The sequence below is a fragment of the Rattus norvegicus genome, chromosome 3 (assembly GCF_036323735.1).
Source record: "Rattus norvegicus strain BN/NHsdMcwi chromosome 3, GRCr8, whole genome shotgun sequence".
NCBI classification, from domain to species: Eukaryota; Metazoa; Chordata; class Mammalia; order Rodentia; family Muridae; genus Rattus; species Rattus norvegicus.
In genome coordinates this window covers 89,333,513-89,355,847 of record NC_086021.1, presented here as the reverse complement: position 1 = coordinate 89,355,847, position 22,335 = coordinate 89,333,513, and the positions used below count along the sequence as shown (strand labels likewise).

The 22,335-nt window shown below is 42.0% G+C and overlaps 1 protein-coding gene across 1 annotated transcript in view; it reads right to left on the bottom strand.

The window, feature by feature from the left end:
- Nucleotides 1-18,282, bottom strand: part of Fam171b (family with sequence similarity 171, member B) — a 55,408-nt gene extending 37,126 nt beyond the window's left edge. The window contains exon 1 of the mRNA XM_575160.9: nt 17,830-18,282. Coding sequence (XP_575160.2) covers nt 17,830-18,058 — 229 coding nt within the window. The 5' untranslated portion in view covers nt 18,059-18,282. The remainder of the gene's footprint in view (nt 1-17,829) is intronic.
- Between the last annotated feature and the right edge of the window lie 4,053 nt (nt 18,283-22,335).

Below are 22,335 nucleotides of genomic sequence, written 5' to 3'. Positions count from 1 at the left end.
TTGAGGCTCATGGGGATTTCCAAAACACAGTATATAAAGGTTTAAAGATGCCTAAAAGTTTAAGTCATTTCACCTATTTCTACCCCTTGACCTACAAATAAGTTCTGGATTGTCTAAAACTTACTAAATATGAGCAGAACATTTTCACTAAATACAGACTTGAGGGTTTGGGGTTTTGTTTGTTTGTTTGGTTTTGGTTTTTTCTGGAAGATATTGTTACACAACATTATGTAAGGAATTACTAAGCAAGAATATAGTGATTAATAAATGTGACTTCAGTAAACTGCAAAAGAATGCCACAGAATGCTCTAAAAAGCCCCGTGTTAGAAGCCTGATCAGACACTGGAGAAAACAACACGCAAAACATGGACAGTACAGAAGAGTACTGTTCTGGAGAACAAGAAGGTCAGGAATGAAAGGGAAAAGTACCCAGGAGGAACAAACAAACCCAGAACTGCAGGACAAGTCACAAGAAAGGGCGAGAAAGCAAGCAGCAAATGCAGGTCAGGCGGCGGCTTTAGAAAACTATCATACAAGGTTCCATACGGCCACTTTCCCACCCTACAACTTTTCTTGAGAATTATACAGAGACACAAAAATTATACATACTACACAAGTCAGTGACTCCGTTTCTTTGTGTGAAACCGGAAGATAGTCTTGCACACATGTAAGAGGCATCCAGCATGATTCAACCTGAAAAATAATCCTTACTGTCCATCAGAATGATCTATTTATACAAGGAATACTATATAGTTATTCAGATGAAGTAATGAGATATGAATGTGTCAAGGAGGGTGCTCTACCAATATGATGCTGAATTAAAAAAATCAGACCAGAAGGATGTAGATAACATGTCCATCTATTTCAGAAGGATGCACACAACATGTCCACCTATTTCAGTCTTCAAACAGAAAACGACGCCAGTTCCATAATGGGTGTTAGTTCTGGGGAGGGGAAAATTAATTAAGAATGGAGCTTGATTCCACGTTTAAATTGTATTTATTAAAAGAGACAGAGGAATGCAATCCAAATGCAGCACAAAGCAAAAACTTGGTGGATCCCAGTGGGGAGTACAGGGCACTGTCTACAGATTACAGGTCTGGAATCTGTCATGGCTAAGAGAACACATTTGAAATTAAAGCAGAAGTAGGAGAAGCTATTGTGATGGTGAATGTAAACAAGAGATACAAAACATAGCTGAGTCATTTAGCTTCACTTGTACCCGGAACCAAACAAAAATTATCCCTAAATACCAATGCCCCTGTTTGGTTTTGTCCTGCCAACCTTCTAAACTCACACTAGATGCATTCCTTTAATTTGGAAAGGCATATCATGAAGAATAATGTTTGATAAACAAGTCCTATGTGGCCATAATAACCCATGGCTTTCTTTTGCTTCCGACTTGCAGACATAGACTGAATGGTAAGTAATTTCTGAACTCTTTTAATATATGACTTTTCATTTCAAGGAAAGAACCTAAGCATGTTGCTTTGCTTGTAAATTTTGTAAATATATATATTTATATATAATAATTTACATTATTATATACATTTTTAAATTATTTAAATTTACTTGCCATACCAATTTTAGGATTAAATCAGCCTTAAATTTTACAGAACACAGTGTTCTTGATGTAATCAATATAGGAATCAATCAGCTGCCTCCATTAGGATGCTAATGCCCTTCTCCGTTGTGGGGCACTGGCTGCATTACTAGAGAGAAGCATAATTTACTACTCCTTCGGGATTAAGTATTGGAGGGGAAAACATTCATCTGCTTTCCAGCAGAATTCCCTTCTACAGACAGTGTTTCGAGACACACACTTCAGTGGACAAATGAAACTACCCCAACAATGCCAAAGCCAGAGAGACAAAGACAGGCACAGTAGAACACTGCGGTTTTCTTATTTAAAACGCCATCTTTTTCAATAAGTTTTCTAAAGGGCCAGGGCAGCTTTAATTGGCTTATTTGTATGCTGAGAATACGGTTAGCTCAAGCTACCATTTCCTGGACAGGAAAAAAATGAAAGACAGAAGCTACTATTGTTTGATTCAGTCCTTTCTTACAAGCCAATTTATCTTCTCAGCAAAACAAAAGGAATCCATGGAATACTGAAAAACAGGCTCCTGGATGAATTCCTCACCAATTTTTTGCTTTTCAAATATATTTTCCTTGCTTGCTTTAGGTAATGTTTCAAAGACAATGCTGTTTCTAGTTTTGGGTTTGTTTGGTTTTTTTTTTTAAGAAAAACAGAAATAATTCTATTCTATAAGATGATTTAATACGTTGTAACAGAAACATACATATTCTTTTAGAATGGAAAAATAAAACCACACAAAAATCTAGTATCACATAAGACATTTCCTTTTCAGTTCATTTCAACCTTTTCTAAAGAATGTTATAGAATAAAAATCGGTGAGATTAAAAAGACTGTCATAGTTCTACAATATTTAATTTCCTAAAAAAAAATCATCCTTAGTATGTATATATAGTGGCAAGCATGAGGGTTCCTTCCTACAATCCCAGGAAGGGGGAGAGGTCCAGGAGAGGGTGGGAGGCTGCCATGCATTAATGGCCAGCCTGGGCTACAGCATGAACTTTCCTAAAACAAACAAACAAAAACCAGTAGTAGTAATTCTTTGTTGGGTGTCCACTGGGTCCTATGTGTTTTATACATATCGTCCCTATTACTACTGCCAGTAGCTGTCTTTATCCATATGTCTAACTCTTTGCTTGTAGTTCACCTAAAAAACATAAGATAACATAAGAATGTGAATCTCCTGTGCCAATCTATGTCTCAGCCCCAACATGTATGTTTCGACCCCCAAATCTCATACCCCTGAATGATTTCTCAGCCACCTCCATCAAACACAGAAGCTTGTGCAAGTGTGCAGAGCCTAAGGTTGGTGCTGACCTTAGCGGAGCCCAGCCTCCTCAAACCCCAGGTCAAGAGAGCTCTCGTCTCATCTCTTCCTGTGCTCAAAGTTCTTAAACAGCTCAGATCTAACCTTTCATCCCTATCTAACCTTAAAGCCCTACAGTGCTGCAGAGTTAGCCACTCAGTTTCATAAGGTATTCAAAATCAGCATAACTTTGTGACACCTTTGTGACACACAATGTATAAACCTGGCACTTGGTGGTCATTGAGGAGGAATTAGTATAATAATTTGTAGCGTATATTTACAAATGTGTCTTATGAGTCTGAGGCTCTTGAGCAGTGTTTTAAGAGGGGGGGGGGGATGGGGATGCAAGGATTTCTGTTTAGAAGAAAGAATCCTAAGGACATCTAAATTAGCCCTGTAAAGGGAGGAATGGTGGAAGAGAGAAAAAAGAAGAAGCATGAGGAAGGGGGCAGGAAGCCTTAGCTTGGACCAAAAGGCAACAAAGTAAGGGATAATAAGAGGTTTTGTTTTGTTTTGTTTTGTTTTTAAAAAAGGAGAAGTAAAAAGAAACAAAAATGTAGAAGTGGGAAAGAACCTTCCTCAAGAAGGGCTCTTAGCTTGGTTAGGTGCTTGGAGATAATCAAGAAGGGCTCTTAGCTTGGTTAGGTGCTTGGAGATAATCAATGGAAACCAACAGTCCTCAGTCTCAACACAAATCACAAGGCCAGCGAACTCATCATCCCCCAGTGCCATCAGCATTTGCCCTAATCTCGTAAATCTGGAATAAAGCCCTATTAATTAAAAAGCACTTTGGAGCCATTGGCGTGCTTCTCCTGTAGAAAACCAAGGAGATCCAGTCCAGAGCCTCACAGTAAGGAGCAGACAGACAGTTGCCACTGAATCCCATTCAGCCTGTTTCTCGGCCACCTAACATAGGCACTGTGGGATATAAAATCGGTGAGTGCGTGTTTACGATCTAAGGAAGCTCACAAGCTTTAGAGGGTGAGTAATGGAACTCTGGGAAGGGAGACTAATTTAAACAACTTATTATCAGATAAAGGCTCTGAGTGATTTGTTGAGAGTTTGTTGTGAGTCAGCAAATGTTGTGATGGAGGCAGGATTGGGTGGGCTTCTGCTGGAGTCAGGAAGGAGAACGAAGCAGGACAGGAATGAAGGGAAGAAAACATCATCAGATTTGAAATCTGCGTAACATAAAAACCATATGGAAAATAACATAGAAATAAGACTTTCTGGCCAACAGCCCTACCAATCCAGGCGAGATCTGCTGATGCAAAGATAGGAATTCATCCTCGTGAGGAATCCAAGAAGGCGATTTACAAAAGCAAACCACGAGAGTCATCCAACCAGACCTTAACTGATGAGACAGCCACTTCAGATCTGACCTTCCTCTTTTCTGCTCCCAGAACACCGGACAGCAGGTAAAGGACCAGGTTGAAGTCACCGACTCCATCACAAACACAGAAGGACGGGGACAGCATATACGGAAGATGGGGAAGAAAAGAATAGTGCAAATATATATACATCCACCATGAAAGTTGTACACAGGGCAGGAAAATGGCCTGAGGCTTCTGAGATGGTGACCAAACAAAAAAACAACAGGAAGCAAGGCAGAGAGTGATACAGCTGGAACACTGCCTTAAAGAACACTGTCTTACCATACTGGTGGGCACGCAGGCATAAACGTGCTATGTGTACCGGTGTCACAATCAAAGAGAATCTTACGATCCACCACACACACAAGCTGTAAAACTCACCCATTCATTTGTTGTGTTTTTTCTTCACTAATTTTTACATCGCCTTTTTTATTATGATTTGTAATAATTGTTGCTTTCCAAAACTTACTTATCTGCTGAAAGTTAACTAGGTATTATGAGAGTGAAGCTAAGTATTTTTAGGATGAAAACTCAGATGTGTACAATTTTCAAATGGTCCTACAGAGCAGGGCAAGTGCATGCATATGCATGAATATTCATGCATGTGCATGCGTGTGCATGCGTGTGCATTCGTGCATGCGTGTGGGTCTCTATGTGTGTAAGGATAGTAAGAGAGGTAAGGAAATATGGTAACATTTTAACACGTGCTCTATCTCGATAGTGTATGTGAATATCCATCACTCTTTCAATTTTTCTACATATTTACAAATATTTACTATAAACAATTGTGAGGGCAAGTAGTAGAGGGCAGATGGGAACCTCTATCATAGTAGCAATATGGTGAAATCTTATCCTTATATTAGAATTATAATATAATTCTTTATGAAGATATAATTCTTTATGAAAAAAAGCCTGGAAGATGCATGGCACAAGATTGTTTGAATTAGAAGACAGAGACATAGGGAGACCCAATATATTATTACCAAATTCAAACAGATGGAGCAGGGTTTGGCCAGCAGGAATGGCTGAGCAGGAACAGACATAAAAAACACTGTGACTAGATATTTAAAAGCAGGGGAGAACCCTGGACTCCATGATGAATTCTGAGTCTGGGTAGGACGATTGATAGAAGGGTATAAATAGAGGTCTAACAGGGCTAGGACGATGTCTTTTCACTGCTTCGATTAATAACTGACTCGCGCCTATAAATAACAGTTCTCCCTGTCACTGGGCCGATGTGGTATAACCTTCCCTTTAGCTCCTGAAAGCCCAAAAAGACAGCATACTATACGTGTACCCTGAGAATCCTGGGCCCCAGCCTGAGGGAGAACAGCCGTAATCTGCCCATATGTTTCCCCAGAGAGCCACCTGCTTCATGTCTCAGCTTCCTCCAGCCTGGAAGATTTACAGAACTTAATGGACTTTTTCAAAATGTAGAAACTGCTTTAGCGGGAGCCTTAAGTGCTAAAAGAAAAACTATTCAACCTTTCTCTCCCTTTCTAAACTGTGAAGCCCATAATAACAGAGCTCTTCTGTCGTGTTTTAGCACCCAGACCCCAGGTATTCTTAAATAAATAACTGAAAAGAATTATATATATTATATATATATATATATATATATATCACATATATATACCTTATGTCATCAATGTATACCTTACAGTCAATTTGATAACTTTTATTCAGCATTACAAATTTCCAGCTATGTGCACATCTGTAGCCTAACCTGAAACCAAAGAAACTTCATGAGCAACATTCCTGATGCATCATGGGTCTCAAGAGCTCCCTCATTCAGCAGAAAGAGGCACTGCTATGCAGAAAACTGTATTTTGTAGGAAGTCCCACTCAGATACCATAACAATAATAAGCAATGAGGTCTGGGGCTGCTGACAGGGAAAGAAGGCAAGTTGGGTGTTTTGTGAGGGGCAGCAGGCTGGTACATGGCACACAGCGGCGAGAGAGGGAGGCGTTAACAGACATCAAGACACTACCTGTTTCTGTTAGGTTACGCAGAGGACTGACGCTAAGACTCTAACATGTGATCAAGGCCACAACACTCCCATGCTGTTGACAGCAGAGAGAGATTCCTGCCATATGTTAGCGTGCTGGCTAGTTTCATGTCAAGTTGACACAAGCTAGGGTCATTTTAGGAAGGGGAACCTCACTTTTCTCATGTGAGGTTCACTCTGCTTCTAGCCCATCCTTTCTGCTTCCTGGTCTGAAGAAATATGAACAGGCTGAGCTGCGTGCAAGGTCCTGTCACCAGGAACTGGGGACCAGAGCAAGCTCTCCCATCCTTTTGTTTTGGATGTTTTATGTATTTACACTTCACATGTTATCCCCTTCCCTCTCCCCCCATACCCCTTTCCCCTGTTTCTATGAGGATGCTCCCACTCCCGCCCACCCACTCCTACCTCAACACTCTGGCATTCCCCTACATTGGGGAAATGAGCCCTCACGGGACAAGGGCTTTTCCTCCTATTGATGCTGGACAATGATATCCTCAGCTACATATGTGGCTGGAGTCATGGGTCCTTCCATGTGTCCTCATTGGTTGGTGGTTTAGTCCCTGGGAGCTCTGGTGGGATCTGGTTGGTTGATACTGTTGTTCTTCCTATGGGGTTGTAAACCCCTTCATCTCCTTCAGTCTTTTCTCTAACTGCTCCATTGGGGTCCCCTTGTTTGGTCCAATGGTTAGCTGCAAGCATCCTCATCTGTATCCGTAGGGCTATGGCAGAGCCTCTCAGGGGACACTCATGTCAGGCTCCTGTCAGCAAGCACTTCTTGGCATCAGCAATAGTGACTGGGTTTGGTGGCTGCATGTGGGATGGATCCCCAGGTGGGCTTCTGTTATGGATTTTGTCACAGCCATGAGACAAGCAAGTATACAGGTATCTATCGTGCATGGTATTTGGCAAACAGTACCAACTCGGTAAGTTTGTTTCAAAACAAAATCATTCAGGCCTGGGCATGTAGCTCACTGTAAAGTACGTTAAGGCTCCGGGTTTGTTCTTGCATACTGGTTTTCATTTTGGGGTTTGGAGGCTGGACTGGTTGGTTGGTTAGGATTTTTTCGGTTTTTGGGACCTCGTGTAGCCCACGCTATCCTCAAACTCGTCCTCCTCCTGCCTCCACTTCCCAAATGCTGTAATTTCAGACATGTGCCTCCAAGCCACCTTCAGCACTGGTTTTGTTTTGTTTTGTTTTTTGTTTTGTTTTTTTGTTTTGTTTTGTTTTTTAAGAAGCCTGGGGGAGATGTTGATAGTGTGTGATGTGGTAGGAAACCCAAACTCCAGTCTTAGACACGATGAAGCAGAAGTGCCCGGAATATCGCCACACGAATAGCTCAGGCAATCTTAGCACATAAGGATTTAAGGACATTTAAGCATTTATACACATCGTGTATAGCATCTATGACACTGAAGTAGACAAAGATACCTCATAAGAGAAAATCTGAGAGCCAAAAAAATAGTAAGTAAAGTAGAAAAATATAGCTTTTTGGTGATGAATACAAACATATTTAATAAGCAGATATTACAATACCCAACAGCTTTTCATAGTAATATTAAAATGCAAAGGGTTTTCCCATTTAATTATTGGACAGCGAATTATTGAAGAGTTACAGATCTTCTACATTTCTGGGAAGAAGTGCTGAGGGAAGAAAGGGGAGAAACTGAGTCAAGACATTTTGCTCTGCCTTTGTCAAGCCTGCCTCTGAGCCGCCAGATGCATGCTGGGCCCACACACTCCCTGCAGGCGTCCTTATATACAGGAATCACTGGAAGTGAAACAGCCAGAGGGTCCAGGATTTTTTAGGGACATCTCCATCCTTATGACCTTTATGTCTGCCCCCCACATTTTCTGAAGCTGCAGTTTGAAGGGTCTCAACACACTCTTGTTTATCGTCACGTTTCCCTCCAAATGCAAGAATAATTTCTACAAGACACAGTCCTCAAAACAGAGGCCGCCTTCACAGAGCCTTTCGCTCCTCACAGCATTAGCTTTTCCAAATCCATTAGTAATTTCTGAAAGCAGAAAAGGCGTGAATTTCAAAAAGTAAGAAAAATATGCTCTGCTGAATTTAAACATGGTGTTAGTTCCAGTGCCTGGCACACTGCTTGTGGCAGAAAGTGCTGGTTAAGTCACAGATTTACATCTCTGTGCGATGAAGTTACTGCTGTGACCTGCAAATTGTTTAAAGACCAAAGCTTAATAAGTCAAGTATCGAGTTTCATAAAAGCCTTCTTTGGGAATGTCTAATGGCTGGGATTAGCCATTATTTGCTGGAACTGTTTGGGGCTTAGACTCGGGCCTGTGAGAACCTGAAGACCAGAGCCATATCCCAGCCTGTATGAAGGTCATTCACTTAGACTCAGTGACCGTCGTTCTGTGAGATAGCCAAGTGACAGAGTTTATAGCTGCTGACAAAGTAACAGGTTCAGGGGTGTAAGGTGCCTTTAGCAGCTTACTGTAGAACAGAACCTATACAGAAACTGATCCGAAGTCTTATGATCTATCAAATGGGCATTATCTTTTGGCAGCCATTGTGTAAACAGAATCGGAAAACCAACACGGAAAGAATTGACCACAGGCCTACGTCCTAAGAAAGTGATGTTTTTAAGTCTTCTGGGGGGATTGTGTATATCTCTATCAAGCATTCACACTGGGCCCGGTAGTTTTGCAAAATTAATAGAAAAATTCACATGTTGAGAAAACATAAAAAATCGTCTGAGTCTGAATGATGCCTTTGTTCTTTTTCCAATGAGACCATTTAGAAATGTTTAACTAACCAGGGCATGTAGTAGTAGTAGTAGTAGTAGTAGTAGCAGTAGTAGCAGTAGTAGTAGTAGTAGTAGTAGTAGTAGTAGTAGTAGTCACAGTAGTCGTAATAATAGTAGTAGTAATCATTTTATTCATTTACATTTCAAATGATATTGTCTTTCCCAGTTCCCCCCCCAAATCCCCCATCCCATCCCCCTCCCCTTTGCCTTTATGATGGTGCTCCTCCACTCACCCACTCCCACCTCACCGCCCCAGCATCCCCCTACACTGGGGCATCAAGCCTCCCCAGGACCCAGGGGGCATCAAGCCTCCACAGGACCGAGGGCCTCTCCTCCCACTGATGCCAGAGAAGGCGGTTCTTAACCTTTGGAATACTGGGAATTTCCTTGAAATTCTCCTAGGCATTGAACACTGGACAGCTGATGATGCGTCCCTTGTAAGGTTCTCCACACCCTTCTACTGGCTCCCTAGAGCCTCTGCAGAATAAAGGGTGCAGAGGCAAAACAAACCAAAATGGAGGGTGAGTCAGGGTGACAATGCCAGAAAGAGGGGCACAAAATCCTTCACATACACAAGAAAGAACAAAGGATCCATCATGGAGTGTGTTTCTACTTGGGGCCACTTAAGTCACAAGAAGGTCACAATGCATCCAGTGACCTCTCTATGCCCTCCCGGTGTTCACTTCCCTCACTGAACAAGGTTCTTGAGTCACAAGACTTCTTCCCTACATGAAATACTATAGTACAGAAACAATTTTAAAACACACATCTGTTTGACTCATAAACATGAAGTGGGTGTTAATGAATATTTTAAATTACAGTAAAAACCCACTCTCTCAGATTTGCTAAGAATTAAATTAGATTATCACTAATTATTTTTATTGTTTTATTGGCTATGGTAAGCACCAGGTGATACAATTTCTTTGACGGACCCATCTCAGTCCATATTATTCACTTGTCAAACATGTTCAGAAAAATATCTTAAGACATATCTAGTCTAGTCCCAGAGGCCCTGATGCCCAGGACACTTTAAAGACTCAGACCCAAATACAAGCTATAGTGAAAATGCCTCAGATTTCTTAGTTATGTATTTTGAATTTTTTATATTTTTTCACTGTAAACTAAATTTTAAAAGATCATGTATATCATACATTACTATAGTTTTCTCACATGCAATTATAACAAATGTGGAACACCAATTAATACTAAGAAACACTGAGCCAGACATACGAGTTTATTCCAATAATCCCAGCTACTCGGAGGCTAAACCGGGAAGATTACGAGTTCAGGGCCAGCCACCACAACTTAGCAGTAGCCCATGTCTAACTACACTAAAGGCTAGTGTAGTTGACGAGTGCGCCTAGAATGCTCAATCCTTTGAAACACAAAATGAAAGAAGGAAGGAATAGGAACAGAGGGAGGAGGAGGAGGAAGGCAAGGAGAAGAAAAAGTTATATAAACCATGGCTTTTCTGTTAAACTTCCAGAATCCAACAGAACAAATATATTGTAAAATATAAGCTGGAGCCAGGTATGGCGGTCCATGCCTTTGATCCCAGCACTGAGGAGGCTGAGAAAGGTGACTGTGAATGTGAGACCATCAGATCCCCATACTGAGTTCCAGGCTAGACAGGGCTTCATCGTGAGACCCTGTCAGAAAACGAACCAGAACAGAACAAAACAGCACCAGGCCGGTGACACTGCCTTCCACTCTAACACTTAGGAGGTAGAGGCCAGCCTGCTGTACAGAGCAAGACTCAGGACAGCCAGGGCTTACACAGAGAAGCCATGTCTCAACAAAGAAACTAACTAACTAACTAACTAACTAACTAACTAACTAACTAACTAACTAACATTAACTAACATTAACTAATTTTAAAAAATTTAAAAGCAGAGGACAAAATAGAATTTTGTGTACATAACCTTGGAAACACATTCAGGGGCACATGTTTAGTCATATTTTCACTTCACAGCATGTACTTTACCATTAACCCATATACAGTTTATTCTGCTTATTTAAGCAGCCGAATGTGCTTGTCATTGTTGGTGCCACTTCTTCCTTTACACGGTCTCTGTCTATGTCACGTTTACAGTCAATGGGTATTCATCTGGTAACCCTGCCAGCCCTGCCTCGGTCACCCAGACATCCACAAAACCAATCCTGTTAGTGTGACACAAACATGGCGTGTGTTTATTATTTTGAAGAAATATAACCCATCCCATCATCCTGAGCCACATTCGGATAAGTTAATTTGGACTGTTTCCCAAGAAACAAGGGAGCCGGCAGAAGTAACGGCGTCACAACATCCAGTGTATCTGCATTCTCTGGTCGGCTTCTGAGTATAATCAGCGCAGTAGGGAAAATAAATTTTCTAGTATACCTAATTAATAATCTATTATATCTTGTTATATAAAATCTATTATATCTAATTATATAATAACCTACTATGTCTAATTAATCATCGGAGGTCTATTCAGCCCTCTGTTGCTGTCACATCCCTAACTACAAAACAACAGGACACAGAAGCGCAGGAAGAGATCTGGCTGCTGGAATAGTGGCATGAATGGCCGCAGCACGGATTCCTGCCTGCTTCACCTAGAGCAGGGACTGAGGCATAAGCCAGGCCTTCATACCCTGAGCCCTGAGGTGAAGCCTATAGACTATATACAGCCTACACGTCTGCAGGCTCCCAGCTGGCCAAGTGATCACTAGCTTTTTGGTCCACAGACAGGAATGATAATTGGGTTGGCCCAGTGAGCAGAACTCTAAATTTCAGCAGAACAAATGAATTTAAAATCTATCTATTAAGCCAGGGGTAGTGGTGCATGCCCTCAAGAGACCGAAGCAGGAAAATTATAAATCCAAAGCCAACCCGAGTTACATAAAGAGGTACAATTTTTAAAAGAAAAAAAAATCAAATATATAAAATATATAATTTATGAACAGTTTTTACTAAAATTTCTAAATTTAATTGAATTTCTAAGTTCAGTTTTCTAAAACTGAAGTACAATAGACCTTGCTACTGACAGAATTTTATTTAAATTTTAAAAGATTCCCTCAAGGAGTGTAAAACACAGAAATCTACTGCGGGGAGTTGGGGGAGGGGGAGGTCGGCATGTTAAAAAGAAACTGAAATGTCATTCATAAACGAAATTAATATCAGGTCTGTGCAACATGTCAAACTTTAACACAGAGAGCTGGCTTCAGGGACTCGAGATGCTGAGAGGCACCATGTGTTACGGAGGCCAGAGGCCAGCTTTGGTTCATTAGGTACTGTGGCGAGCTTGACATGCTGGAAACGACGGAAAGTGACTGCCACTTCTCAGCACCCACCCTCCATGAAAGAGCACTGGGAAGCCCTCACCCATTTTATGCGCAAGTGAATGGGCTTTATATTCGCAGGCACCATTAAGCAGATTCAAGAATACGGGGAGCCATAAAAAGCATTTAATGCGCAGAGATCTATTGCCTTAGACATGTAGATGATACGTTCACTAATGGCCAACTCAAAAGGCATCCCGAAGTAGAACCTTCCGTTTCGGTTTGGTTTTGGTTTTGATTTTTTGGAACAAGGTCTCCCTGTGTAGCCCTGCATAAACCAGGCTGGCCTCAAACTCAGAGATCCCCCTGCCTCTGCTTCCAGATTGCCGGGATTAAACGCATGCATCACCACCATCCAGCCCCACATAGAAGCTGTTTGCCTAGCTTATGCTTCCTTCAGACACTTAAAGGCAGAGCTTTCATAGCTTGAATCTTCTAGAAAAGCACTCCCAAACAGGGATAGCACCGCTTGCAGACGAAAAACATCGTGTTCATTTTCTAGCGAAGGCAATCTGGACAGAGGAAAACGAAACAGTACACTAGGCCAAGCAAATGAACAATAGTACTGTGGCTGACCCAGCGAGACAGAACTTTGAAAGAGGATCAAGTTCAATATTTATATTCTTGAGGGAAGAGTTTTTGTTTCAGAAGATAAAAATATTTGGTGCAGTCTCTGATGAGTCATATTAAAGAATGTTGCAAAAAAAACACCACAAAACCAACTGAACTCCAACTCAACACAGTGACATGTGTTTCTCCACCTGTAATCAACGTCCATTAAATGTTCCCTTTGGTTATTAAAATCCTGAAAAGAAATCAGAATCACCCATCTGGGAACGTGGCCTTTACAGCACGAGTACTTCTAAATGAAACCATTTCTGATCTTACTTTTCTTACTGAGTTTTCAGATTTCTTGACTACAGAAAGTAAGTGGTCATGTTTTCACAGATGGGAGATTTAAGTAGAAAAGAAAAAGAAAATGATGACCACTGGGAACAAGAAAGGCACAAGGGGATAAAGCAAATCAAATGTAGCAGACGGGAAGGGAGTTATAATGCTGTATTACATGTTGGAACCTTGCTAAGAGTGCATGTTAGTAACTACAAGGGGAAGGCATGTTCGCTCTCTTGACTAGAGTTAACTATTTCATTCTGTGCTTCAGAATATCAGAGTACTTCAGGTAGATACTGTACGTTTTTCATATAAAAATAATTTCAAGTCAAGTTAACAGAAAAGTATAATTCTGTAATTTAATTAATCATTTGATTGAGATAGACCGCAGACACACAGAATACTGGGTAATATTCAAATATTAAAGTATACCGTTTGACCCAGCCATACCAGTCTTGGTATTTATGAACAATACATTAGAAAACATATCCATCCAAGGACTTAAGAATGTAGCGGCTTTAGTCACCAACCTACACAATTGTAACAAAAGGAGCAATAAGCCAGATTCTCAATTCTCAACTCTCAAAATGGAATATTATCATCAATAAAGAGAAGTCAACTACTAATGTACTAGAAACTTAATGAAATCAATAAAAAAAAACGTTCTAAAGTTAGAGGGGCTAAACACAAAAGGTGAAGTGATAGGGAAATCTGTACTTGAAGTTACATAAAATGTTAATCAATCGAGAAAGAAAACAATCAAAACAGCAGAGAACTCTGGGTGAAGAATGGGTATAACTTAGGGAGGAGACAGTAGAGAACTTCCCACCATGACATAGATGGTGCATGTCTACTGGCTACATGCAAAGACCTATTATCAAACGACTGTAGTGAAGTGTCCATTTATATACGTGTGCCTGTCATCGCAAAAAAGAGCGGAAAGAGAAGAGTCACGTATTAGAAATGGAGAGATGTTGGTGAAGCAGTATTGGCAGAATTTTGAAACTAAGTGACTGGTACAATCTATCACGCTGATTATATGTATATGATGTATATGTATATGTATACACATATATATGTATATATACATATATATATCACCAAAATATATGATTAAAATTTTCCAGACCAAAAAAAATATGCTTCTTAGGACTCTGTGTGTAAGCACGTTTGGGAAGAGCCCTGCCTCTGTGCTTCTTCTCATGGGGAATTTAATACCACTCATTGTTTTCTCCAGTCCCCTTGCCTCCAGCTCCACATGTCTCCTACCTAATGGGCCATCAGAGTGAATATGATATGGCCGTTTCAACTTCCACCAGCTCCCAAATTAATTCTTTGCTAGTCCCTCAAATAGCTATTTCTAGCAAACACTGGACACAGATGGCGAAATCAGGACTTCTGCACGTGCTGGAGGGAACAAAGGGTCCTGGCAGATCCCAAACTTGACCTTCCTTTTCTATCACTCTCTGAAGACAATATTCCATAAGTTAATGAGAAAATGGAACCAGACTTTTTAAAATCCTGATATTTTGAAGTAAGGAATTCATTTTTTTAACCTTTCTTATTTCTCAACAACACAGGGAGATTTTCAGAAGAATGAAGTGCAGAGAACAGCCACGGAGGCTGGTGGTCAATATCTTTGCTAAGACATCCCGAAATGTATTTTAGTTATCTAAATTTTGCCAGAAGAAAAAAAGTTCAGTTTTCACAGTTCATATCCAAGGCATGAGAAGCGGCACACAGAGGCAGAGGACACATCAGGCTCAGCCACAACTATTTAAAGGTGTAATACGTTAATACCGACCTGGGTCACAAGAGGATTATAAGCTCACTTAGGTTAGGAATCTTCTGGACAAAACCTAGGAGTTGCCTCAATATCAGTGTCAGTCAGTTCTGTATGGACAGCCTAAAGCAAACGCTGAAACTAGCTAACATTAAGGTTCCAAGATTATACACTTCATCATCTGCACTTACAAATCTTTTCATATAACATTTATTTTTACACAAATTGTAGCAAAGAACTTTACAAGATGTTAACTATTTAGCAAACCCTTGGGAAATGAGTGTTCCCCGATGCAGCCTGATCCTCCACCTCGTCCCTCACTCATCCAACAAACAGATGAATGTCTAGACATGCTAAGTGCTTCCCTAGGTGACAGAAGTACAGCAGTGACCACAACAAAGTTTATGCCCTAATAGGCTTACTGAGGAGGGTCTGTGGCATGGCTCAGCAGATCAAGGGATTGTCTCCAAGCCTGGCGGCCTGAGTTCAAATCCCAGGGCCCATGTGTTAGAAAGAGAACCAGCTCCTGCAAGTTGTCCCCTCACCTCCCCATGCATGTGCTCTGTGGCACCTCCACCCCTACAACCATACATACATACACAAAAACAAACAAACAAACAAATAAATAAATGCGTTATTTTAAAAGACATGTGGAGGATAGCGGGTGAGGGTGGGGGTGGGGATAAACCAGGGCAGAAGAGGCTGCAGGTTAGGAGTCAGTATGCATCGTCAGCCACTTAAGCTTCGGAAGTCCATTCAGAGAAAGCAGGAAGTACAGAAGTCTGGCAATTGTGGTTTCCATGAAGAGAGACAAGGCAAGGGCTGCAGGAGATAGAATAGAAACCAGAGGGACCAGGTGTTTTTATAGAAATGTCTATCTGGGTAAGAAACAAAGGTTGGACTAAGACCCACTCACTCTGGAGATCACAGTGAGTTCAGGGGTCATCTTAACTTTATCTGTGTATGGGCTATAGTACTGTTTCACACACCATCCCAGTAACTGGCCGTGAGTTGTTCTTGTTGGCCACTGGACAGGGGGTTAGAGTGTGTCTGAGGAAGACACCGCAGCTAAGCTGCTCTTCAGACCTTAGTGTGAACTGTTGGACAGCAAATGCTTGACCTCAGTTAACTTAAAAATAATCCCAGAGATTGACAGCTTCATCCCAAGAAAGTATCCTTTTCCAAATATCCCTCACGAACACAGAAAAGAAGTAGTTTAACTTTCACTCAAAATACAAAAGTTTCAAATCACTGTGCACTTATTCATAATGTCCATGAGACCACATTACGCCATGGTGATCAAAAAGATCAGAAACCACGAGAAACTCACCAACACTCTCCCAGACTCCCCTCACACTGATATGTAAGGAGTCACTTTTATTATGGAAACACCGTCTCCAGCTTTCTCAGGAGCCTCACACAGTCCACGGCACCACCACATTCAGATACTAAAAACCCAGTAAGAAGCAAATGCACCTTTCCATCTTAACCACCTTTGAGTGTTATCCATCGGTTTAAGGGCTGTCAGAAACACTGGCTTTCTCCTGTGCACTTTGATGATTGCATCCCGTGCTCAAAGCTCTCCAAGAAATTAAATCATCGGGGCTGTGTCATGAATCACAGCTGGCAATGCCTCCGAACTGCTCTCTGAGGATGAGCGAGCTATCTAAACTGATTCCACTCGAAAGAATTTCATTTTTAGCATCTTCTATAACGTTACTAAGGCAGATTTTAAAACAAACAAAAAAATCAGTGTTACAACATTCATCTTGGGTTTGTGAAACCTCAGCCCACCACCCAGAAAATTGGTGGGGTTTCTTATTTAAAAAAAAAATCTCCTTTCTTTCCAAAAGCCCAGGCAGAATCTACAGCGTAGAAGGTGACTAACTGAGTTAGGGGCTGGGGCAAAGCTATTTAAACGTATAACCCAGCTCTTCGCTTACTGGAGAGCTTTAACTGAGGGAAGGGGAAACAGAAAATAGAGGACTGGGATGGTCATATATACTACACCCGTGTTTCATCACCCCTACCGAATGAGTCAAGAGATGGCTCATTTAAGTTACACTACAAGAAGATTCCCCTCAGGGGGAGGGGCTGGCTATGCTACCCAAGCATCACTCCAAGCTAACCTACCTGTCTCCCTCCCGCTCCCTTCCTTCAACTACAAACTCCTGTTTCATTGTTTTCTTTTTTTCATCTTATTGTACCAAGTGCATTTTTTTTTCTGTTTTTGCAAGCCGCCTTAAACCTTTCCTGGGGTAAGAAGAGAGATATAAAAAAATAAAGATACCCCCCCCCGTTCTAAATTTAAATACAGTAGGCAGGGAAAAACAGTGCAAAAGCTGTGTGGGTGTGCATGGCAAGACTGTTTTGCTCAGTATCTAGGAGAGGATAGAGAAGCAAATGCTAAAGGGATTTGAGAGCTTGTGTGTGTGTGTGTGTGTGTGTGTGTGTGTGTGTGTGTGTGTGTGTGTGTGTGTGTTCAGAAAGAAGAGGGGGAAAATAAAATGATTACTGGAAGCAGGCGCCCACCTTGACGCTACTTACCGCCCACCCACCAGCCCCCGACCCTTCTGAAGCCCACTGCAGTGCTCTGCGGGGAAGAATTTCCTTCCCAGCAAAGAGCGAAAGGCCGAACGGGCAATCTGGGAAGACGCGGAGGGATTGAAACCAGCAAGGATAGGCTAAGCAACGAAGAGGAAGGAGCTAAGGATCCCGCGAAGCCAGACGCGATCGTCCGCACAGATGTAAAACAGGGCTGGACTGCAAAGACATACCTGGAACCACCAAAGTAAAGGATGCCCCAGCCACCTCCATCCGCTCCTCCTCCGCCTCCTCCCGCTGCCTTTGCTCTTGCTGCTGCTGCTGCTGTTGCTGCTGGATGAGGCTGAGGTCGGAGCGGCTGAGTTCGGCTCTAGCGGCCGCGGGGACGAGCCGCGCCTTCAGCAGCACCGCGGCCAGGCCGAGGAGCAGGGCGCAAGAGACGCGCCGGCAGAGCCTCGCCATGGCGAAGAGCCAGAGAGCCACGGAGGCATATTGCGGGGCTGCGAGCGACGGCGGGCGCCAGGGCTGCGGATCCCGGCCGCGCCCGCTCGCTCGCTCCCCCTCGCGCTGTCTGCGGTGCACAGCCTCGGCGGGAGGAGGAGCGGGCCTGCAAGAGGATGGCGAGCCCGCTTTCGCATCCTCGCGCACGTGACCGCCGGGAGGGGCGAGCCAGGGACGGGGCCCTGCGGCTACCCCAGCAAGTGCCCCGCAAGGTGATGCTGGTGCCCAGGCGTTTAGCTAGGCGGAGACTAGCAGGAAAGAGTTTCGAATCCTTAATCTTTACCGAGGCAGCAGAAAAACGTACAAAGTGGAATAAAATTCCTCCCACTTGACCCCGAGGTAGAAAAGTGGCGCATCGATACCTTCTAAAGCAGTGAGACATTCGTGGTTCAAAAGCCAGGCTCCTTTAATGGAATACCGTCTACTGTTCCATGGTCCATTTACAAGATAAACTGATATTCTCCAGACTTTTCTTTTTCTGCTTGAATGAGGGTTTCTTTCTTCATCATAAATTATTCGCAATTACACCTTTTCTATTTGTAAACCTATACTTTTCATGTGTTTAGAGTCTTTTGTTTGTTTTGTTTTTTAACGTCTTGCCAGATGTGGTGGCTCACACCTTTAATTTTAGCACTCAGGAGGCAGAGGCAGGCAGATATTAGTGAGTTCGAGGGCAACCTATTCTACAGTGAGTTCCAGGACAGCGGAGCTATAGAGAAAGATCGCGTCTCAAAACAAACAAACTCTTACTTAACAAATTCTGAAGTAGGTGTTCACTGTACATTTCTTGTCAGGAGCTTCGAAGAAGTAAAATAGAATACCTTCTTTTCGAATGCTTACTACCTGCTAGGGCAAGGGAATAAATATATAAGCAAAATATAGTCCATTGTGGTGGTTGCAACTGAAGAAGCGGTACAGGCACTTAAAGCATACACACAGTCGAACAAAATTAAGTGTGGTTTGTGAAAAGACACTGGGAAAGGTAGGCTATACAGAATAAAAATTCACAGAAAGAGTAGATAAGATACCAGGACATCTAAAAACTGGAAAAGTGTGTGTGTGTGTGTCTGTCTGTCTGTCTCTCTCTCTCTCTCTGTGTGTGTGTGTGTGTGTGTGTGTGTGTGAGAGAGAGAGAGAGAAAGAGAGAGAGAGAGAGAGAGAGAGAGAGAGAGAGAGAGGCATAAAAGCACAATGTACTTGGGAAAGTTTAAGTTGCGAAAGCAGTTACCAGAGGACTTACTCTTTTCTAGAGTGAAAGGAGTGCAGACTATTAAGCTGTTTAAAAATAACTAGCAGACACTTGTACTTACTGTGTAGGGCGCTGTTCCTGCATTTCACAGATGGCAACTCCAGCAATCTTGGATGCTATACAAGCAAGTAGAGATCTACACTAAAGACTATTCTGAAGGTTGGTAAGGAGAGAGATACCTACCAGCAGTGCTTTTTTTTCTTTTCTTCTCTTTTTTAAGGATCCCTTTGCTATTAGCATGAAAGGGAGGGGGAAAGACAGGAAAGAGAGATGGACACATTTGAGACATTTGTCCTAAAACAAAATCAAATAACAACTAAAAAAAGTGGGAAGTGTCAAAATGCATGATCCTGACAAGAGGAAAGAAAGGTAGGGGAAATTGGTATTTAAGGTTGGAATCCACAGAGATGGTTGATTGGTGCTGATGGGGATGGGGTTAGGCTATGTCTCATTGGAGGTCTTAGCTGCCGGAGTGAGATCTTGGGTGGTTTATGACGTTATCAAGATCAGCTGTCAGAATTGATTAAAGGATAGCGCTACAGCGAAGGTCCCCGGCTTTGACAAAGTGGTAGTGTGTTTTGTATTTGGAGAGCCTGGGGAAAGTTCTACATATAACCTGTCTCATCTGGCTGGGCGGCACTCCTCACTTAAAGCTGGCAGAAGAACCCTTGAGCTGCTCTCTGCCTGCCCTCCCAATTCTCAAGGTTGTTCCTCTCAATGTTGGTGGAGACAACAGGCTGGCTGCTCAGTGATGGAGAATATAAGAATGTGGGCTGGAGAGATGGCTCAGTGATTAAGAGCACTGACTGCTCTTTCAGAGGTCCTGAGTTCAATTCCCAATAACCACATGGTGGCTCACAACCCTCTGTAATGAGATCCGATGCCCTCTTCCCATGCGTCAGAAGACAGCAACCGGATCCTGGGTATTTAGTATTTGAATACATAGTGGCACCATATCAACGCCAACGAAGTAGGCTAGGAAATAGGTCAGGCTAGCATAGTTGGGTTAGAATAGATCAGATTCTGCCCAGCTTAGAGCCTGAAGCTTTTAATAACGATTAAGAGGTCTCCGTGTGATTGTTCAGAGCAAGGGTGGTTGTAGAAAAGCCATACTTTTACATTTGTTCTCCAATGTGGCACAGAATCCAAGCATGACAGATCCAAGCTTAGAGCTGGAGTAAGGTTTGACACAGGAGCTGGATCAAAAAGCCAGACACAAAACCCACCAATTTGTGTGGAGGAAGCACCTGTCCCCTGTGAGCTGGAGAGCTGGGATGAAACAGAAAGTGTGAGGCCTAAACTGGACATCAGAAGTCAGGGGAAAAAAAACCAGCACAAACTCCTGATCAGGTAAAAATTTTCTGATTACATGCTGAAGAAAGAGACTGGGTATAAAAAAATATTATAGACAGACATAGTTTGAAATTAACAGAGAATTAAGTAAAATTAGAGAGAATAAGACATGTAAGGATGAAAATAACAATAAAACAGTGTTTGGACCCTGTAAATACTATTTTAGATGGCTTAGAAACAGAAACAGAAGATGAAAAGACAAATAACTTAACTGAAATTGGCTCACACTTTTACAGGTAGATATATATTATTTAAAACAACGTGATGAATTAAATAAAGTTCAATGCGATCAAAGTGGAAGATCCTTTGCTTAGAAATAAAAAGATTCGGGCTGGAGAGATGGCTCAGCCGTTAAAGGCTAGGCTCACAACCAAAAATATAAGAAATAAAAAGATTCTTATCTTCCCAGGAAATTTTTATTTACCCTAAGTACTTCTATTTTCTTGGTCCTTCTAATTTCAGTGTACAAAGCAATGGGTTGCACAAGGAAACTTCTCAAGTGCATCAAGTACTATGGATAAACCCCATGCTATCCTCTCCTTACCCTCCTTCCCACTCTTTGCCTTCCTTTTCCCCTGGAACATTCCTGTCGTTTTTCTGTATGTGTGTTATGACCAATGGGTGAGAGAAGCTATGCAACATCTTTCTGATTCTGATTTTACTTAATTTGATAATCTCATCCATTTTCTGAAAATAATAACATTCTTTATTGCAGAATAAAACCCTATTACAAATATAAATCCTAATATAAATTCATTTATTTATCCATCCATCCATCCATCCATCCATCCCTCCGTGAACCCTGAACTGACCTCACAGCTTGGCTACTGTGAATAGTGTTGATTAGTGCCACAATTAACATGGATGACCAACTGTACTCAGTGTGCTTAGCTATCCCGGACCTCGAGAGCTGGGTCCTATTTTTAGATATCATGGACCCTCCATACTGATTCGCATAGTAGCTACCTTGGTTTACATTCTCTCCAGCTCTGACCAGGAGTGTCTGCTCCACACAGACTACCAAGCATTTGCCTGTTTGCTTGCTTCTTAAACAAGAGCCACTCTGACTAGCTTAAAACCAAATCTCAATGTAGTTTTGATTTGTATTTCCTGGCAGCTAAAATTGAACATATTTCATGTGTTTACCGGCCATTTTTACTTCATGTTTTCAGAGATGCCTGAGTATTTTATTTGCTCACTTAAATGACTGGATGGATGGCTTAGCTTGTGTGGTTTGGTTTTCTGAGTTCTTTACATAGACAGACATCGCTCGTCTGCAGGCTGTAAAGCAGACGGAGACTTTCACCTGTTCTATAGTTAGCCTCTTTTCTCTGCTGTTTCCTTCGATGCAGAGGCCTTTTAATTTCAAGTAATCTCACTCACTGGTTCTTGCTATTATTTCAAGTCACTGAAATGAAAAGAATGCATTTGCCTTCCTACGAATGTGACCTGACATCAGGTCCCCTTTGCTTTTGGTTTGTGGGTTACCTTTCTTTAGATAGCTAATACTCTTAAATTTGTGAGCTTGTAAGGAGCTGTGTCGCCACCCTGAAGTCCCTGTTTCGATGCTTTATTGCTGGTTCCTGTAATTAAGAAACATGAGATCTTAGGGGAGGAGAGAATCCACACATGAAGC